General features: G+C 46.7%; 1 protein-coding gene across 7 annotated transcripts in view; it reads left to right on the top strand.

Moving 5' to 3' along the window:
* The window catches only part of LOC149342179 (transmembrane protein 198), a 97,948-nt gene extending 79,041 nt beyond the window's left edge, over window positions 1-18,907 (top strand). For 4 of the 7 annotated variants that reach the window (XM_089544448.1, XM_089544449.1, XM_089544452.1 and 1 more), the window contains exons 2-7: window positions 5,247-5,379; window positions 10,901-11,063; window positions 13,440-13,769; window positions 14,355-14,588; window positions 15,652-15,785; window positions 17,680-18,907. In XM_089544448.1, the coding sequence (XP_089400574.1) occupies window positions 10,919-11,063; window positions 13,440-13,769; window positions 14,355-14,588; window positions 15,652-15,785; window positions 17,680-17,817 (981 nt within the window). In that variant the 5' untranslated portion in view covers window positions 5,247-5,379; window positions 10,901-10,918 and the 3' untranslated portion in view covers window positions 17,818-18,907. The other 3 variants (XM_089544453.1, XM_089544451.1, XM_089544454.1) reach the window with 3 other exon arrangements.
* Window positions 18,908-18,927: the final 20 nt, after the last annotated feature.

Here is an 18,927-nt window from a genome sequence, read left to right as displayed (position 1 = left end):
AGTGTGACGTGGCATTTGTACGTAATACTGTCGTAGTCGTCATCTTTCTGCAGTTTTTAGCCGGAACACTATTCCGCCTGGACGTTCCGTTTATCTTCGTTCGCGTTCCCGGAACACGCAGCGAGGTAGTTTCGATGGAAACTAGGTCTAACGGAGACCTAGCAAATATGGTAACGTTTTGGCGGGCGTGCTGCGCATAGCTGCGAATGGTGGTCTCGAAATATTCCGGAGTCGACTCGGAACGGCGCCCGTTGCGATCCGTGGCCCCCTGGAGAAATATTCGCGCGTGTAGGCTTTGCGATTTGATTATTCGCTACATTCTCCTTCCCACTCCTGCATACATATTAAGCCTAAGCAGCGCGCCGGGTTACTGGGGGCGGCGTGCACTGGACAAATCCGCCGTAACATTTTGGCGTTTGCCAAAACTACAAGCACGCGCGTCTTAACGTCGCGCCTTCTATCTTTTACGACTCTTTGTGTGCTGCGTCAGCATACGTCCTGCGCATGGGTGCTATATAAAGTGCGTTTACTGGTATGGCGCCGTCCATTACTGACGTCGCTGTTCCGACGCTTTTGGGCTGATTCAGAGGTTATTGCATCAGCGACTTTTTTTTTTTTTTTTTTTTACGCGCGACGTCTGCATGAAGACATGCGCTCCTGTGGGATGAGGTCTTTGTCCTCGATGTTTCGCCACTGTCCGCTCTTATCCACTTGCATTCTGTGACACTCACCTCTGCGGGCGAACTTCTACTCGAGAAGTGATAGCCTTGAAATATACGCTTCGGGATATGTTCGCTTCACTATATACAGGTGTAAATGGGGACATTTTGCGAGTCTGCGGCGGTCCTTGACGCGTTCTTATTGCGAAGTCGCACGGGCTGACGGCCTCTGGCGTCCATGTTGCGAAATAGAGACCTCACCGAAGGTGGAGGTCGCGTCGTGTAGGCTGACGTATGCGTGGCCCGTTTCTGCAAGCGAACAAACGCTCTAGAACCGAGCGGAGATTGAATTAGGGGGACAAAAAAATAAAACTGAGCGACATCTCAAGCACTTGCGCGGTCGGCGGCAGCAGCTGGAGTCGCGGCGACCGCGGCGTTGGAAAAAGGAAGCAAGGCGAGGAGGGGGAAGCTGTCCCTGTGTCGCGGAGCGGGCTTGGGCCTTGCGAAACCCGATCAGGCCGAAATGTTGGGAAAGCTTAAACGCGTGCGACCGTTTGCGCACCCGCCGCCGACACCGCGTCGTGCGCGCAGCCTGTCTTTTCTCACCGCCGTGAGGGACGCCGTGAGCAACCGGAGCGGTGGCACCGGCGTTTGCACACCGTCTGTTGAGCGCGTATGTGCGCGCGGAATTGCAAGGAAAAGATTTACGTGTATACATGCGCACTAGCTTTGAACGGAGCTGGGCAGAGACTGTGGAAGAAATGCTCATGGCTTGAAAGCTATCCGGCTACTTTTGGGTCGACACCCTGCTATATGCACCTTCGCCGGCATCGGGCAAATGAAAAGTTGCAGAAGGACGACCGCCTCCCCTCTCAGTTCTTCCTCCTCTCCGTTACGTGTAGGGATAAATAATACCTGTGTAAGAGTGTGCATGTACGCGGGACAAGCCTCGTTCATATGTACAGTCGGCGGCAAAAGTCTATAGGACGTACGAGCCGCAAACGGTCGAGGCCGAAAGCTCTATCAGCTGCGGGATCATGACACGCTTGTCGAGGTGGAAATAAACTCTTTTTTTAATGTGTGGTAGTGAAATGTTGCGATAGCTCTGGGCGTATACATCGCTTTCCGAACGTCCTGGAGACTTTGTCCCTGATACATTCACCTCACACCACGCGTCGGTGTCGGCAACACGTTCCACGCCGTACCGCGCTACTTCTACGCCGGTGAAAAGTGCGCGAGAACCGGCGAATTAGTCTCCTCAGAGCCCGCGGCTTCCGCCCTCCCATCAGCCGCCGCCGCCGGCATCTACCGCGCCTTTGCGGCGAAGACGGCTGCCTGGTGCTCCTGCTCTGCTTCCCCGTTCTGCCCGCCGTTCTCCTGAGCGTTATCTTTGGTGCTTCCTCTGCCGAACGAGCGGGGTTCGGGCAGGAGGCCGGGGTGCGTTTAACTCTATGCCTGGAGTTCGGGTTCGCGTCAAGACTGCCGCCGACTCTCGTTTCTTCCGGCCGCCGTTGCTGCTGTGTGTGTGTTGCTCAGGGGACGGTCACGTAGCCCTGACGGATCGCAAACTCCCCCCCCCCCCTTTCCGTCTTCCGCCACAACTGTGTTTCATTTGCGCCGCGTGCGAAGACGATTAGATTGTAACGGTCTGTTCGGTCCTTCCGTCTCGCACGCACCCCTTTCACTCACCGTTATGGATGTCGTGTTCGAGCGTCTTCTGCGAGTCCGTGTGCATGTATAGTGCCACTGCCGACCGAAAGGGGAGAGGGGGGAAGGGACTGAGAACTGAGGGAAGGATGATTGAAGGTCACTTCTTTTGCTCTGTTGCGTAACACGATGCTCGTTTCGCCCGGAAGTTTGCGCAGCGATACACTGAACTTTTGAAGAGCACATATAGGCCCAGGCGTTTAGACTTTGTTCCATGGGGTTGTTGGAACGCCGTCCGCCTCGCGCAGAGCTTTTGTTTTTGGTTTGGTTTTTGTGGGGTTTAACGTCCCAAAGTGACTAAGGCTATGAGAGACGCCGTAGTGGAGGGCTCCGGAAATTTCGACCACCTGGGGTTCTTTAACGTGCACTGACACCGCACAGTACACGGGCCTCTAGAATTTCTCCTCCAAAGAAATTCTAGCCGCCGCGGCCGGGATCGAACCCGCGTCTTTCGGGTCAGCAGCCGAGCACCATAACCGCTGAGCCACCGCGGCGGCTTTTGTTTTTGTTTAATTGCCCAAAGCATGCCTTCCTTAGCAGTGATGACCTTTACTGGTTTGAGCGTCCGCCTCGTATGCGGGAGATGCTGGATTCGATCCCCAGTGCCGCCTCTTACCAATCCATTTCCCGCCCTGGTGATCTGATTTCTGTGGGATGGAATTCATAGGAAAATTTCTCGCGAGTAAATAATAAATCGAATACTGGAAGGAGAGGAGCATGGCGAAGTTGTTGATTGCGATGGCTGTAACTACGCTTTCGACCAGAGGGTAGTTTAAACGTAATTGTATTAAATGGAGTCTGCAGTTCCCCGCACTCTCCTCGGTTTTAACCGTGGTTCCGTCGGTTTACTACTACCGTCGGCCGCGGCGCATTTCAACCGGCGGGCGAGGCAGCCGCGGGTTTGGAGAGTTCTCGCTGGCTCGTTTGCGCGAAGCAGTCGTTGACCCGCTTTACGAGCGGCACTCGTCTCGAGCAGCGTATATACGGGGCGAGGCGCGACGCGGTTGGCGACGTCTCCCGCCCGACGGCGACGGCAGTGCGTACCGCCCCGACTTGTGTGCGCGTCTCGGCGGAGAGAAGAAAAGGACGCCGTCGACGCCCCGGCGGAGGAGGAGGAGGAGAGAGAAAGAGAGAGAGAAAAGGGTTGATCGCGCAACGCGAAACTCGCTCGTTCGCCGACGGCGACGCTGGGACACACGTGCACGCCTGACGCGCCGCGAGCTGTGCTGCATACTTGGATTTCTTTTTGTGCGTCTTTTCCCTTTGTTCGTTCTTGGGATCGCTCTAAGGTTTCGGGCTGTGTCCGAAACCCAACCGCCTCTCGCGCTATGCGGGCGCGTGCTAGCTAACTTTTCTCCTTAATTTTTGTTCTTCGCTCCTCCTTTCTTTCTCGTGTGTTGTTCTTCTTGTTGATTGCAAGCAAACAGCTCTCTTTACTGTTGTAGAGTTTTCCGACCCCGGTCACGTGGGGCGACTGACTTTCGCAACGCGCCGGATAAGCGTGGTGGGAGAGATTAATTAAAACGCGCACATTTCCATCAGTCTAACGGGGGAAAATGAATTCGGAGAATGCAGCAGCGTGTGGGACAAATACCAGACTGTCTTTCTTTTTTTCTTTTTCTTTATTTGTGTAATGGACGGTCATGTAGCACTCGGCATCCTCGTGCATTTCCCCCTAGTCGTTTTCGAGACTCTTTCAGAGCCCTCGAGATTACTGCTCGACCTATGAGATTCCTCGCTGTGGTTTGTTTCGCTGCTTGTGAGGGGCTTCATTCGCTTTCCTCATTTCCACTTTGGTGCGCGAGCCCCGCCCTCATTTCGACGCGAGTGCTTGCGCCTGCGAGGCTGGCTCCTCCTTGAGCATGCTTGCTGTTAGGAGAAGCCGATAGTTCGGGGTCGGGGGTGGTCGGCGTTGATCTGCACCAAGTACGTAAGCGCAGACAAAGTTTCGCTTTTATGGCACAACGCAAAGCGCTCGGAGTCCTTGTCCTCACAGAGTCGTATAAATTCTTAGCTTCTCTAGGTGCGCGAAAGTCGTGTTCCGCTTGAATGCACGAGGTTGTAGTAGTTCGAGGAACGACTAAAACTGCATCCAACTAAGTGTCCGTGCTTGTGTCCGGGAGCGGATTTATTGCCAACTTTTGGAGAAAGTGGTGCCCCCCCCCCTCTCCCCCTCCTCCTCCTTTCCACACATACATACTCCACCCCTGCTTGGGTCGCCTCTTCGCGGGTTCCCTTGGGTCGACATTTCATCCGCGTTTTTGTACCTGGCGCGAGCCTCCCGTGCACGAGATAGCAGCAGTGTAACGATAAATAATCTGCTGGAAAACAGCGTACATGACGCCACTTCCGTCTGCCGTCATTGCAACCACCTGCGACGTTGCAGCGACATTCTTCTGACTGAATTAACCGCTGCGTTCGTTTGTCGCATTCGCACGCAAGCCCATCTGCTCGGCACCCGTCACACAGCTTACCCGTGATGGATAGCACGCACATGCTTCGCGCTCATATTTTACCTGTAACCCGAACGCTTCCACCGATCGAGTGTAAATGCCAGGATATTTTGCGCGGTTTTCCATTGGACACGCCTGTCGTGTGGCCCGTCACTGCAGGCAGCTGGTGTGAGCAAATCATGCGTATACCTATCGCATACTTACGGTCTGGTGAATCAGCATGCGCAGCGGTTGCGGCCGCACGTGATCCCGGCGTGTAAGCCCTTCATCTATTTCTATTCCGTTTCAGCTTTCTGTTCTGTCTAGTCTCTTAATAACCTTATCGGTGGCTCTGTTTGACATGTGCTTTAGTACAGCCATACACGTTCGCCTTTTCTTTGTTGTTGACTGCTGTGTCTCACTACAGTGTTCATATTTCTCTGTGCAGGCATCGGGGCCTCCGGAGCAGGCATGATCCTTGCCTGCTACGAGCCCGCACCTACGAGCTTTTGAGCAAGCTTGATCCGCCTATCAGCGTTGCTGCCAATCGACTGTGTGCCAAAGCTGCATCCTCGTAGCAGGTGTGTAACCGGCGAGCTCCACTAAAAGCACTCCTTTTGTCTGGCAGTTTGATGCTTAATGTCACAAGTCGGTATAGTAATTGGTGGCTGGCATTCATGGGAAAGGTATCAACAAAGAGTCGAAGGTAAATGTATAGGACGAAGTGAGAATACTGCATTGAAGAGTTCTAGATGGCTGCCACTTGCTTGGTTACTATCCTTTGTTCCTATATATAGACCTCCTCCATGTTTGCAAACAAGCGAGGTGGCGCTGCACTCGCTAGTGGGCTCACGTTAGGCAAGAGGCCAGGGAGTGGCGTCGAGTTGAGGTGGTGCAGCGCCGGTTTTCAAGGCTTGTAGGCGCGTTTTGAGTTTCTGATAATCAGAGCAATGGTTGATGCTTTCAACTTAGTATTCCTCGAAGTACACGGGATCGCGTTGGCCATGTACGGCGTATTTCGCCACAGTATTATGGCTAGAAAGTGTTTCTGGCGTTGGTTTCTACCCTAAGCATTGAATAAAATAATACGTTTTTGACACTCTGCACTAGACAGAATGGTTTTACCTCGGGGCAGTAGTGAGGGAAGCACTGGCGTTTTTTCGGCAGAGCCGACGTGCGCTCACTGTCTGTTGACACGTGTCGCGCAGTGCGAAAAGTGGGGACAGCGTCGATCGTGTCCTGACCTTATCCGTCTCGCGTAACCGCTATCAGGCACCAGCCAGGCCTTCTCGCATTAAACTGGTCGATTTGCTGAAAAGTTTGGATTCCTGAAATTGTATTCTTTCCCAGCCCTAGGACTTCTGTTTGGTTACGAAAAATTATAGCAAAATATACAGTAGAAATTCATAAAATTACGGTTTTTAGATCTGTTGTCAAAAATTATGAGGTAATGGGGTTTCTGATGGTCCCGGCACGTCGCGAATTCTGCGGGTTTCCGACGACGGAGCACCACAGTGGTAGCATCACTACGAAGAAGAGGGATCAGAGGTTTCGTTGATTTCATTGCCGCATTTCTTTGACCGAAGCGAAAGCAAAGAGGCCATAAACGAGGGAATAAACTTAAATGTTTGTTTTTGTGATCTACCACATTTTCTGCGATTGGCATCACTCACCCCTTCGTAAATTTGTAACGAATGGAAATAGATTGATTTTATTTGTCACGAATGATTCCAGAGACATTGAGGAGTGCAATAAATCTCTCGATTTTTTTCCTACAGGAGCAGTAGTACGTTAGTTATTTTTGTAAGAAAAGTTTTCATGTGACTATGCATGCATAAGTACTGAGAATCTAAAAAAAAAAAAAAGAAGTAATACCGCCATCGTAGAGAACAGGGCTTTGGGAACATGCTGGCATAAAAGAATTCTGCACTTTCTACTTAATTGTTCAAGACCTGGGGTGACTTGACGAGGGTGTTAGTTATAATTACCCAAGAACTGTACCAGGTATAGCTGAAAATAAAATGCATTACTGAAATTAGCAGAGGAATTTCATATTTGCACCAAATTTGGTTACATATCTCATGCATCAATAAAGAAAACACTTTTCATTGACTCATCCCCTGTTGATCTCGCTACGTGCCTCTGTTGGTAGCCCGCCTGCGGTTGCTTCTTTCCAAACAGGCTTTGTGATCATGTACTACTTCATGAAACAGCTTATGACATATGCATGATGCAATGAAAAGCACGTGGCTTTTAGCACACTTAAAGTACGCTGTTTGAAGCATGCCAACATGACCGCGCAAGATTGTCACAACTTACCAGACTTCTTTCTACTAGAATCGAATAATTATGTTGGTCATGTTAAGAAATAGCTTCAAGTATATATTAAATACCCTGAAACGCGCCATGATATGTTCGTATAACTTCTACACACGTTAAAACATGCTGTGCTATCAACAAAATAACGCACTCCTTGGTGGCGAGTGACCCTGCCGGCGCATGTGCACACCAGCTCAGGGTGATAAATACGTGTGCAGCTACATACATGCTTCTTTTTTCCTTGCGCAATTTTAAGCGTACCATGCCATTGTTCAGGTGAATGAGCACAGCAATTCCATTGCTATGAAGTATGTTGACTGGCAGCCCCGGTCGACACCCGGACTTCACGCTTTTACTGCAGCGGCCCATTTCCTAATGAGGTATTTATTTGCGAGAAGCCTATTAAGGCTAATCTAATTTTCCGTTTTATGATACTACGCGGACCCAACAGTGACGCAGCTGGTCAGTACATGCTGCTTCTGCAGTGCGCAGGCATGTTGCAGCCGCTGGTGGGTGTGGCAGCTGCGGTAGGCACGGGCAGGTGGAACCTGTTTTGCCTACCGCGCGAAAGTCGCTACTGATACCAGCGCCACCACATCTTCGTGACGTTGCAGGGTGAAGGAGGTCTAGAGCTTTAAGCTTCATGCCTATTTTCTGATGCGCTAAATGTTGTCACCATATGGACCAAGTTTTCAATCTGCCATGGGAGGCTGGGGCCCAATTAGCACCTTCTCTCTTCTTCATTTGTTCCCCCCTCCCCACATGCACCTTGGTAAGACACACACACGTAGTGAGGCTGTCGAGCAAATATGCTATAAAGAATGACCCCATGGTTCTTAAGGTACTAAATAAATAAATGAGCAAAAGAAACTGAAAAATACGTAAACTCTTGGCAGTCATTCATAACACCCTTAGTCGAAGTGAGAGAAAACACTGGACAGCACAAAAATTTTCACAAGCTAGCAATTAAAATATTATAAACTCATTACAAACTACTCGCGGTGGCTCAGTGATTATGGTGCTTAGCTCGGCTGCTGACCCGAAAGACGCGGGTTCGATCCCAGCTGCGACGGTCTAATTTCGATGGAGGCGAAATTCTAGAGTCCCGTGTACTGTGCGTTGTCAGTGCACGTTAAAGAACCCCAGATGGTTGAAATTTCCGGAGCCCTTCACTACGCATCGATCCCTCATAGCCTGTTCGCTTTGGGACGTTAAAGCCACATAAACCATAATCATTTGTAATGTAGAAAACGACTGGGCAATAGAAATATTTCAATAATAAGCTAACAGTTAAAACATTTGTTATAAACTCTTCATCTTTCAGAAATGTAAACGAACTACCAGTGTCATTCTGCCATTCGTTCAAGATCGGTTTAATGCTGTGGAGTTCATTATGGAGCTCGGAGTCCCACTCCTTTTGCCATAAATATTTTATTTGCTTTCACAAGGATGATGTGTAGTCTCTGGCCAGGATCTTGTTGATGTCGACTGCCCTATTCACACAGGCACTAGTGGCTCAGTCGGCTTCATCGTTGCTGGCTGTTTGAATGTGGCTCAGAACCCAGCAAAGTAGAATTATTAGGTGACTTTTCTAGGCATGAATAACCTTTCTACATAGCAAGGTAACAAGCGGTGGCTCCAGGAAGTAACATGGTTCAGAGAAAACACAGGACTGAGCGAGTCAGTAAACACAGCTGATTTTCATTATTTACATTGGGCTATGTATGGTTTACAGTTGTTAGCAACCCAAAAAGTTTGGCTGAGAAAGTAGATGCATTTGGGTTTATTCCTCTGATCGACTGCAGGATCTCTCCTATGGCAGTGCAGCCAACATGATTGGGGCTTTTGATTCATCCATAAAGAAACTTTTGTAATCCTTACATAATGCCATGATGTCCATGAATTTCTTTTGGATAAAGTTTGCAGCTTCAACCTGTCGAGGTCAGGTTGCACGGTATGTCTGCCTTGTCCCTGAGAGCAAGCCTTTGCTGAGATTAAAGAACAGGAAAAAATGGCAAAACTAGTGTTGTGAGGCGCTGTTCATGCAAAAAGCAAAAGGCGGAATTACAAGGCTTATTTTGAAAAGTGCGTTCTTAGTTGATGTTTTGGGTCATAACATAATTTGGATGCTTGGGGATGGGTTCGAAGACTTAGTAAAGACTGTGCACCAAAGAAAAACCTGCGCTTACAAGTGGGCATTCATTTCATTCTGCCTATAGACTTGGAACAGGAGACATTCGAAAAGCTCCTGTTTGCCAGTGAGATCTCTTGACGGTGAACTGGATCTAAATCCCTTATTGTTGTCATAATTCTCTTTTGTCAGCGGGAGTCAAATTTATGTAACCACAGCTGTTTAAGGCGGTGCTTAAGGCTATGTTCTTTCTACTTTTAGGCAACTGAAGTTATTTAATCGGTTTGTCCAAAATCGTATGAAAGAAGACGTGCTGCCCACTGGCCCCATTACTGTTTCGAGCGTGCCCCCTCCCAGTCGGCACCTATGATTGTCACTATCAATGTTTTGATGCAGTGTTTAAAATTATCATAATATTTCTTGCCTAGTCAGCATAGCTTGTGTGCACCCACTTGAATTCAACAAATAAAACTTTCTAAACGAAAAATAGGGAAGTATAGGCGGGGGGTTAGGAGGTTGTGTTGCCAACACAAAAAGGTATTGTTGCCTTATGCAAGTAGGGGAGTTGTCTACATTTAATCAGTTCAGTTTATAAGATCAAAATGAATGATGCAGACATGGAAGGAAGTTTTCTTGCAAAGTTGTACCATGAACGAAAAACTGTGTCAGCAATTTCAATAATGTTCCATAACCATGGATTGCATACAACTTTTGCGTGGTAAAAAAGGAAGTATGCGAAAATCAGATAGTTTGCCAGATAAGGATCTTGTTCGAGCATTGCATTCTGCTGGTGGGCGCCTGCTGTTATCTGTTTTCATGGTACTGCCAAATGTAATGGCCGCTTAGAATATGCAAACCATTGCTGGCGGTTACCCTAATCATGGTGTCTTACATGCATTATTAAAGAACCTATCAGTGTGCAAATACGTATCTGTGAACAGTTGTGCACTGCAATACATCCTTCCACTCGCTGGAATGTAAGAAGTGATAATTTTCATTTCTGTACTTGGTGACCAGTAGGTCCAGCACTTAGCCTTAGATGATTAATCAACGTATGTGAACAATTCCTGCAAACCTTGCATAGCTGCCAAGGGCAGTATTGTCTTAGCTTTTCCCCGTACAGTGCACCCTTTTATGAGGCTATGTTCCATTTTATTAGGCATGCATGTTTGTATCGAGAGTAGCAGTGTTTTGTTGAGGTGCAGGTGAATATAGATGAAGGAATCAGTTGTGTCCATTGGTTCTGTTTATTTTTATTATGCCATCATGTAAGCTAAGAATAGCGACACAAAGAGAAAGGAGAAGTCTGTAGTTGGAAGCCTTTGATTCAGCGAAAGAGTAGCATAATCTTTCAATTGTGTCATAGACCACAAAGAGCTTTTTACACATTACATAGAAGTAGGATTTAAATGAGTACATACGCAAATTATAGAAAAATGTAAGCAAGTGGGGCTTATTGTTCATAAAGATGTGAGGCACCTTTGTTTCCCTTTCTTGCTTAATTCTGCATGTTTGAGATCATGTGTCTCACTCCTGACATGCACATCATTTGAAGATGCTCATGACTTGGAAGAATGAAAGAAAAAAGAAACGTTGCATGCAATTTAATGAACAGCTCGTGATGCGCTGATGGATGCCTTCCCTTGTTCCAGTGCCCCTTCAGCATAGCGATGCAGGACCAATTCTTCGACCACGGGCGAGATGCAAACTCGTCTGAAATTTTGGACTGCGAGGAATTCTCCTTTGACTACGACATTCCGCTTGCCATCCTGTGTGGCATGTTCATGGTATTTGGCGTTGTCTACACGCTCTATGGTGAGTTTCTGGTGTACTGTGCTATGGGTTTTCACTTTTTGCCTGATTAAGTTGCTTAAACTTCAGGCCTGAACCCCTCCCCCCAAAAAATGGCAAAAAAACCTTGGCTCCTATGTACTCTCCGCTACAATTGCATTACCTGACGGATATATTTATTAAGCTTATAGGAATTTTCCAAGTGAAAAACATTACCTCGTGTTCAAGGGAGTAGGTAGGATGTATATCATTGATTTATTGCTTTTGACTTTGAGTCAATACCAGTGTTTAAGAAGGCCTTTTGTTACCCAGTTCTTGCACCCCATGCAGATTTCCTAAGAACTGGGCTAAACTTACATTCTACCTGAAAATTTTCTTCTAGACAACATAGTTTTCCTGTGCACAAGCTGAAGACATCGCATGAAATTACAAATGTTTGCTGGATTTTAATGTTCATTTAAAGGGACACTGAGGAGAAATTGAAGTTGGCTTGTATCGACAGAATACCAGCTCCTGATTACAAAAACGCCACTCATACTGACAACAAAGCTCTTGTAACGTAGCAAAGAGCAAGAACCAAAATACAGGTATCGCCGCCACAGGCCAAACTCGCAAGTACAAGCGTGATGAGGTCATAGGACAAAACAGTGTTGCTAGAACCAATGGTTCTAGCAACACTAGACCACGAGAGGCTACAAATCACTGAGGCGCAGCCAATGCATGCGCAAATCTCCTTGGCGTCGCCAGATGGCGCCACGTACCCGGCGGCTACGCGTGCGCCTGCAGCATCAGGACCAATCAGCGCCTGCTCACCGGGGGTAGGCGGGCTCCCGGTATTCCGCTAACGGTAACAAGGTACACGGTATGCTAAAGGTGTCTATTTGCTAGAACTTCGTTTACGACTTCGAGAACGGGATCCATCGTAACTCGGGCAAAACGCCGGTGCAAACATAAACGAAGCGACGGTAGCGATGGCCGCAATAGCCGATAGATGACTTCATCGTGCGGCCGGCGGTAGCTTTCTTTCCGGCTGCTGCCAGGCCGCACTGCTGGCTGCCAGAAATCACGGAGTCTGCGTTACGTCATGTGCACGTCATGTTTCATGTCGCTTAGTCCTGTGTCATCATAAGAGAATCCCAAATTTGAATCAGAGCGGCGGGAAAAACTTTTTCAACTTCGAATCCAAATTTCTTAGAAATAAATGCATCTTTCGCTGCCGGCCAAGTGGCAACAAAACCATGAAATGCCGAACTATCGGATTTTGCTGTAAAAAAAATATTAATAGAGCTCTCCTCACTGTCTCTTTAATGCTTGTTGATCATGAAGTGGCTAAATTTGAGGTCAAACTTTAAAAGAAAGTTTTAGAAGTGAGATTCCAAAACCAAAGTAGTGCTACCCTCACTAACAGCATCCTACTTCAGGGTTCTTGTGGGTCTAAGTTGGTCGCTGTGATAGAATTAATGTTTTTGCAGTGTGCAAACAGAAACAAAGAGACACGCCTTGACCAAACATAGAAGTGCTGCACAGGAGATAATTTGTGCCACAAAATAATTGTAATAAATGAGAAAAATTTGGTAAACAGCTTTTAGTACTGCACCTTCCATTTTTATATTGCTTATGAAAATAAGGAGCAAAATGTAGGACAATTTATGACCCATTAAAAAGCGAGCACTAATAGTAAATTGTCAGTTTTTGCAAAAAATTATTTGAAAAAAGGAAAGCCTGAACGCACTCACATGCATGCATGCATTCATGTTCACCAAGGAGGTGCTCAGCGAAAGGGAAGCAGAGTGGAGAGGGCAGCTTTGTGGGGTAGCTGTGTGCCATTCTATGCACCGGAGTTAACGAAACATGCATGTGAAGCTTCATTGTCAGCTAGAGAGAATATAGTACCTTCTACATTTTGCGAAATAAGTGCACGGCTCATTGCAAAAGGCCGTGGCACTTGCTTGCTACTTTACTGTGCAAAATGCCGAATGCTTTACTGTAATTTCCAAATCAAAGCAGCATTTAAAGAGCTCAACATATTTGCCTGCATGCCAATGTTTGGCATTAAACATCCACTTGACATGGGCTGGCCAGACATAATAGTGGAGCACATTTTCTCGCAGTGCAAATAGTATAAAAATTTCTTGGCTCTGTGAACTTTTCTTTATATATTCTGGTTGTATGTGCCACCCCACTTGTGTGTTGTGGCTGTTATGCTTCAATGCTGAGGGTAATACATGTCATCTATGGTGCTAGCAAAGTTGATTCTGATTTGTCTACTAATATTGAAAGATCAGCAGTGGCCCTACATGCTATTCTAGATGCAACGCAGTCGTGTAGAATAAGAGAGACTGCTGCTGTCACCTTGCACTGGATAACAGACAACGCCTCCACCCCCCTCCGCCTTTCCAGGCTACCGCTGCTTCAAGGCTGTAATGTTCCTGACGGGCTTCCTCTTTGGCGCCTTTGTGGTGTTCAAGATCTGCACCGTGGAAAGCCTGCTGCCGACGGCGGGAAACGCAGGCGTCTCGCTCGGTGCAGGCCTGCTCTTTGGCCTGATCACCATGCTTGTGCAGCATGCGGGCCTTTTCCTGACCGGCTTCCACACGGGACTGTTTGCTGGCTTTGGTGGCATAGCACTGATGAGGCTCTGGTACACGCCATCCACAGTCTGGCTGACTGTGGGCATCCTGCTGGCCTGCAGCATCTTGGGGGCTGTGCTCAACCTCTTCTGGCAAAAAGGTGCCTTTCTTCTACGGGGCCGTGTGAATGCAGGGACATTTTTTATACAGGATGTTTTATCTAAGACTTTGCAGAACTTTTAAAAGTAGACTTGTTGAGTTAGAGCAGCGTTTTTTCGGCGCAGCATTGTCAGCGGTGCAGTACATCAGAATACAGCTAAGGCAAGCTAACTGGCAGGCTGGTTATCTAATATTGAACAGTTAACTTTTTAACCATTACTGTTGGGTACCTAATCATTGAGCGGCGTGTAGCTCACTGTAAGCAATATCCATGTAAGTTTTTAGAATTCGAAAATGGTGTTACCCTTGGTGCTGTGGCTGAACAAATTTTGGGTATTTTGACGAGTTACATTCACTAGAGAGATTGCTTTGCCTGCAAGCTTCTCGAAAGCACATGTATTTTGGCGCGATATAGCCAACAAGAACTCAGAATATTCTTATTGTCTTCCACCTAAAACCTGTCTCAGCTTAGCTTGGCCGAGTGCAAATTATTTTGCAAAGAAGCGGAAGCATATGCTGTGCACCACTTTGGAGAACATTAGCTGTGACATTCTGGCAACACTTGTGTGCGCTGTGCCTCTTGCAGCCCTGACAATTCTGGGGACAGCTGTCTATGGAGGCTTCATGATGGTGGTGGGCTCGGACTACTTTGTGAGCCGGTCACGCCTCACCGACTGGGCACTCGGCGTTATCCTGCTCAAGTCCCCGCTGCCACTGTGCTGGTTCTCCTGGCTCATCTTGGCACTGTGGCCGCTGCTCATCGTCTTCGGGGTTATCGTCCAGTGGCGGCTCACTGGCCGCGGCACCTACCACTCAGACAGTGAGTGCCTTTTTGGTGCTATGCCAAAGAAGCCCTGTCTCTTGCTTTTCTCCAGTTTAACAACTGCTCCCGTTTGGACTGATTTTGTTGCACTTGAGAAAAAGATTGAATTCTAGTAATTGATGGAAGCCACATTTCTATTTGGTGTTGCCAGAAAACTCGGGAACTTGAGTAGGTATTTTGGAACATGGTTTTTACAACTATCGAATATTCAAATTCTGTGACTTGCATGTGTTTAAATGTTTAAATCAGCAGTCACATATTATGTTATGCTGTATATAAAAATATTGCATCAGTCATCAGACTCCACCAATGTTCTTAACTTTAAAGTAATAGCACTGCAAGATGTAGTGTACTGGTATTGCTCATGGAGTTTAATTACTGATTGATGGAGTTAGAGAACTCCAGTATCTGTTTCTGTAAAGGTTCTGGTTGTAAAACTAAAGTTTAAAGACAACTGAAGTTCCTCGAACAGTTTTTTGTACTGCTTGTATTGCCCAACTTCCAGCGTGCTTCCAAGTTTGAGATTTAAGTTTTGTGCTTGCTTCTTTGGGTAGTGCTAAATAAAAATACATAGTGCAATGCATAGAATGCCATATGGACTCAGCAAATTGCCTAAGATATTTAGTTTCTGCTGTTAGCTTGGTTAGTTTCCTAAGTTACTCAGTTTCCCCTGCTAATTTGTCTCATTATTTCTGCAACATGAATTTCAGAGATTAAGCTGCAGATTAGAACACTTGCTAAGCATTTAGCACTTGCATTATCCGTACTTACAGAATCTTAAGTACTGTGTTCACTACAATGTGAGGCAATGCTTTGCGGGTTGCACGTTGATACTTGTCCCTTAAGACTGTAATTTTCCCACTCAGTTCTTTGTTTGTGCAAGTAATGGACTTTTCTGGATATGTTGAGCATGATTAAATAATTAGACTGCAGCAGCCTTTTTATCTTTTCACAGCCTTTATTTTTGAATTTTTACATTGCGATTTCTTATTGAAAGCACTTTCATGTTAACACCCTGACACCTTCTGGGAACTTTTTTTTTCCTTCATTATGTCTGCAGTGGGGCCATCACGAAGGTCTCGTCAGCTCAACCTGCAGAGAATAAGGCAGGAGGAGTCGCGAGCAGAGCAACGGCAGCGCAAGTACCGATACCTGTACCAGGTCCGGACAGCCCACGGAGACGTCATCTCTCAGGTGAGCTGGGGAATAGCCATGGTACCGCAGTGTAGTGAGCTGTACAGTCAGGAGCAGCATTTTGGATGCTGCGAGAGTTGTGAAAACATTAAAATTCCTCCTAGACCTCTGCATCAAGCCTGTAATTTAGTTCCAGGCTACTCGCAAATACAGTTTTTGCCTAAATTTTTTCCTCCCGACATTATAACTCCAGTTTTCCCTTATAGGCTTGATGTCATGTGTCATAGCAATTAGCTACTGGCTAAGGTAAACATCTCTTGCAATGCTGTAGTCTTTTCATTGTGAGTGCTAAATTACAAGCAGCTTACAGTCTCTGGGAATTAACAAAAGAATATTAGCGTGCTAGCCTTCCTCTTGTGTTCAGATGCTAGTGCATCAGTCGCCACTTTACCTTCAGTAATGCTCTGTTATGCCTAGGTGTTTCTTGGATGACAGCAGCTCGTTAGTGAGAATTCATTAGAAATATTTTGAACCATCACAATGTGGATCTTGTGCATGCCCTTGCTCCATTCATTAAGCATCATTTAAAAAGAGACTTCATTCTGAATGCTTTCTAAAAATAATAGCCTTTTCATTTGCATAGATTAGAAACAATGCAGTCGTCGAAGTGCTCTCCCTTTTTCTCTTATATAAAATTTTATTTTAAGCTTTACTATAGGCATGTGACACAGGAGATTGTTCTACAAGTTATGCTTGTGAACTTAACCAAGCTTAGGAATGTGCAGGTTCGAACTCTTTATAGCCATAGTAGTAAGCGAGATTTTTGAGAAGTACCAATTGTTCTACTGGAAATTTTGTGCTTCGGCACGCCATAGATTCATAGTCCCCATGTGGCCCAGGCTTACTTTGGTTGTCATGGCATAAAGAAAAAACCACGGTTACATGTACATACAATGTACAAAGTTTAAAACGTGGAAGCATTGGCATATGTTTCAGTTTTCAGTTTCATCTTGCCTCGAGCTACAAGCTTTAGGAAATCATGCACCAAATGTGCATAGTGCATTCAGTGTTCACCGAACTGTCCAGCTGACATAGGGGAGTGTGCAAACCTGGGTACTTTTATTTGCCTCTTCAATTGTAACACACTGCAACATCCTGCCAGGATGTATTCTGCAAACAGTGCTCTTCATTCAACTACATTGGTTGTGGGCCTTTCCAACCCCGGGGTCTCTCGCTGCATGCAGTACCTACCTCTGCAGGCATCTTCTTCCTCCGTGGCATACCTTAACAGCTCTGCTTGAAGGAACCTGTGCACAAGCATGTCTTTGGATGCTATAGATGTTTCACAACTGCATGGCTGTTAGCAATGCTTGGACATGTTGTACGCCCTCTCCTTTGTTATTTTTGCCAGCCTTCCTATGTGCACATCTGCCAGCTCACACATTGCAGTATCTTCTCTGTGCACCTGAATAACAGCCCACCTTGTTCTCTGGATGCTTTTGTCCATGGCTGAATCTCCTAGTAGAGCTTTAGTGTGCAGCTGCCATGAACTAATCAGCTTGCAAGGTAGAAATGCTGGGAAACGCTGGGCAAATGTGAGCCTTGCCGATATTTTGTTGCAGTTTTAAATGTACGAGACTTTGTTGTTGTTGTTTGTGGCATGTAGGGAATGTTCGGCCCCCAATTTACACATATTTTCCACAATTCATGTGGGAACACTGCTGGCACTGCACATTGTTTGAGTCCTAAGCAAAGAGCTCACTCTTTGCACTTTGGCTGGAAGCTTTGCGGCAGTCTATGATGGCAGGGCTCTTTCACAGCAGACTAACAACACAAGTCGAGATCTCCCTTGGGTTTGAGAGACCAGGCCTTTTTTCTCTCTCCTCTCCCACACCCTCTGCCCCTCCTCGCTGCACCTGCAAAATCTTGGCCTGCCTATGGAATGGCTGCGCAGAGCTACATCCAGAGCCTCCAGAAGAAGGTGTGCCCGCCACCCGATGACAGTCTGTCGATGCTGCATTCCGACCTGACGCACCTCACGATGCTCAACCCATCGGAAAGTACGGCCACCACTTTGAGCCAAGTGACCTGAAAAGCACCTTGTCTCCTTGAAGACTGCGAAGAAAGTGAGCCGAGTTGCCGTCCAAGGGAGGACAAGAGCCAACGTTTTTTTTTCTTTTTCCAGCCATGGTGTTCATAGACACATGTTGCACTCGTTGTCCTCGGTTAAGGTAAATAACCCAAAGGGTTGCCTCGAGTCAAAGGACGACTCCAACAGTGCACTGAAAGAACAGGCGACCTGCTCCAGTGTTGTGATGCGAGGTTCTGAAGGCGCCACAATTTTTTGGAGCAAGTTGAGATGGCTACACGAGCTGTTCTCTCTAGACGAAACGCTTTTCAGCGAGGGATCCGGTGCTGAAATGCTGTGTGGAAAGGAAGTGGTGCTGAGTGCTGAATGCGTGCGAGCAATGCAGCTGCACTCTTCTTTGTCATTTTTCTGAATGTGTGGTACAAGCAAGGAACTGTTACACGAATGGCCTTTTGAGAGTTTCTAGGTGGATATAGACAAGGAAACCCAGGCAAAGAAGTCAGGGAGGTACAATTCTGGAACAAGAAGGTCGTAAGAAAAGTTTGCGTGGGCGCAAAGTATTTCTCATCTATCACATGACCTTTTACAGAGTGTATAAAGAACGAGGAATTTCACATGCTCAAGAGCTTAGTGCAGCCCCGATGCTGTTCGAGTTGACGTTTTCGGAACGGTGTGTAATGAAAGAATTGTTTGCTGTACATATGGTGTGAACAGAGACTAACGTGAATATGTTTCACTTGTGATACGTGGGAGAAAGAACAAGTACATTTTTTCTCTTTCCATAGAAGCCGTAGTGCGAGGCACAACTTTGTAGTCTTCAGTGAACTGCCAAAACTACAGACTAAAAAAAAAAACCAGTATTGTGTACTCTCAGATAACAGAACACTAAATGCTGCGTCAGCGCATCAGAAGGCATGGGTGTGTAACAATAGGTAGACATTCTTCTCTTCACCTGGAGTGTACTCAGCCCTGGATAGGGACTCATTGTGTGCACATTCAACAACGTCCAATTTTTTTTTCCATTGTTGTTACTGTATTCCACTGTACATATCACATATTGCAGGACATTAAAAATATTGTTTATGACCACTCACTTGTTTTGCTTGTCTCCAT

Source organism: Amblyomma mixtum, chromosome 5 (assembly GCF_055824585.1).
Source record: "Amblyomma mixtum isolate Tamu chromosome 5, ASM5582458v1, whole genome shotgun sequence".
NCBI classification, from domain to species: Eukaryota; Metazoa; Arthropoda; class Arachnida; order Ixodida; family Ixodidae; genus Amblyomma; species Amblyomma mixtum.
The sequence above is the reverse complement of the archived record's forward strand: the minus strand, read 5'-3'. Positions and strand labels throughout refer to the sequence as shown.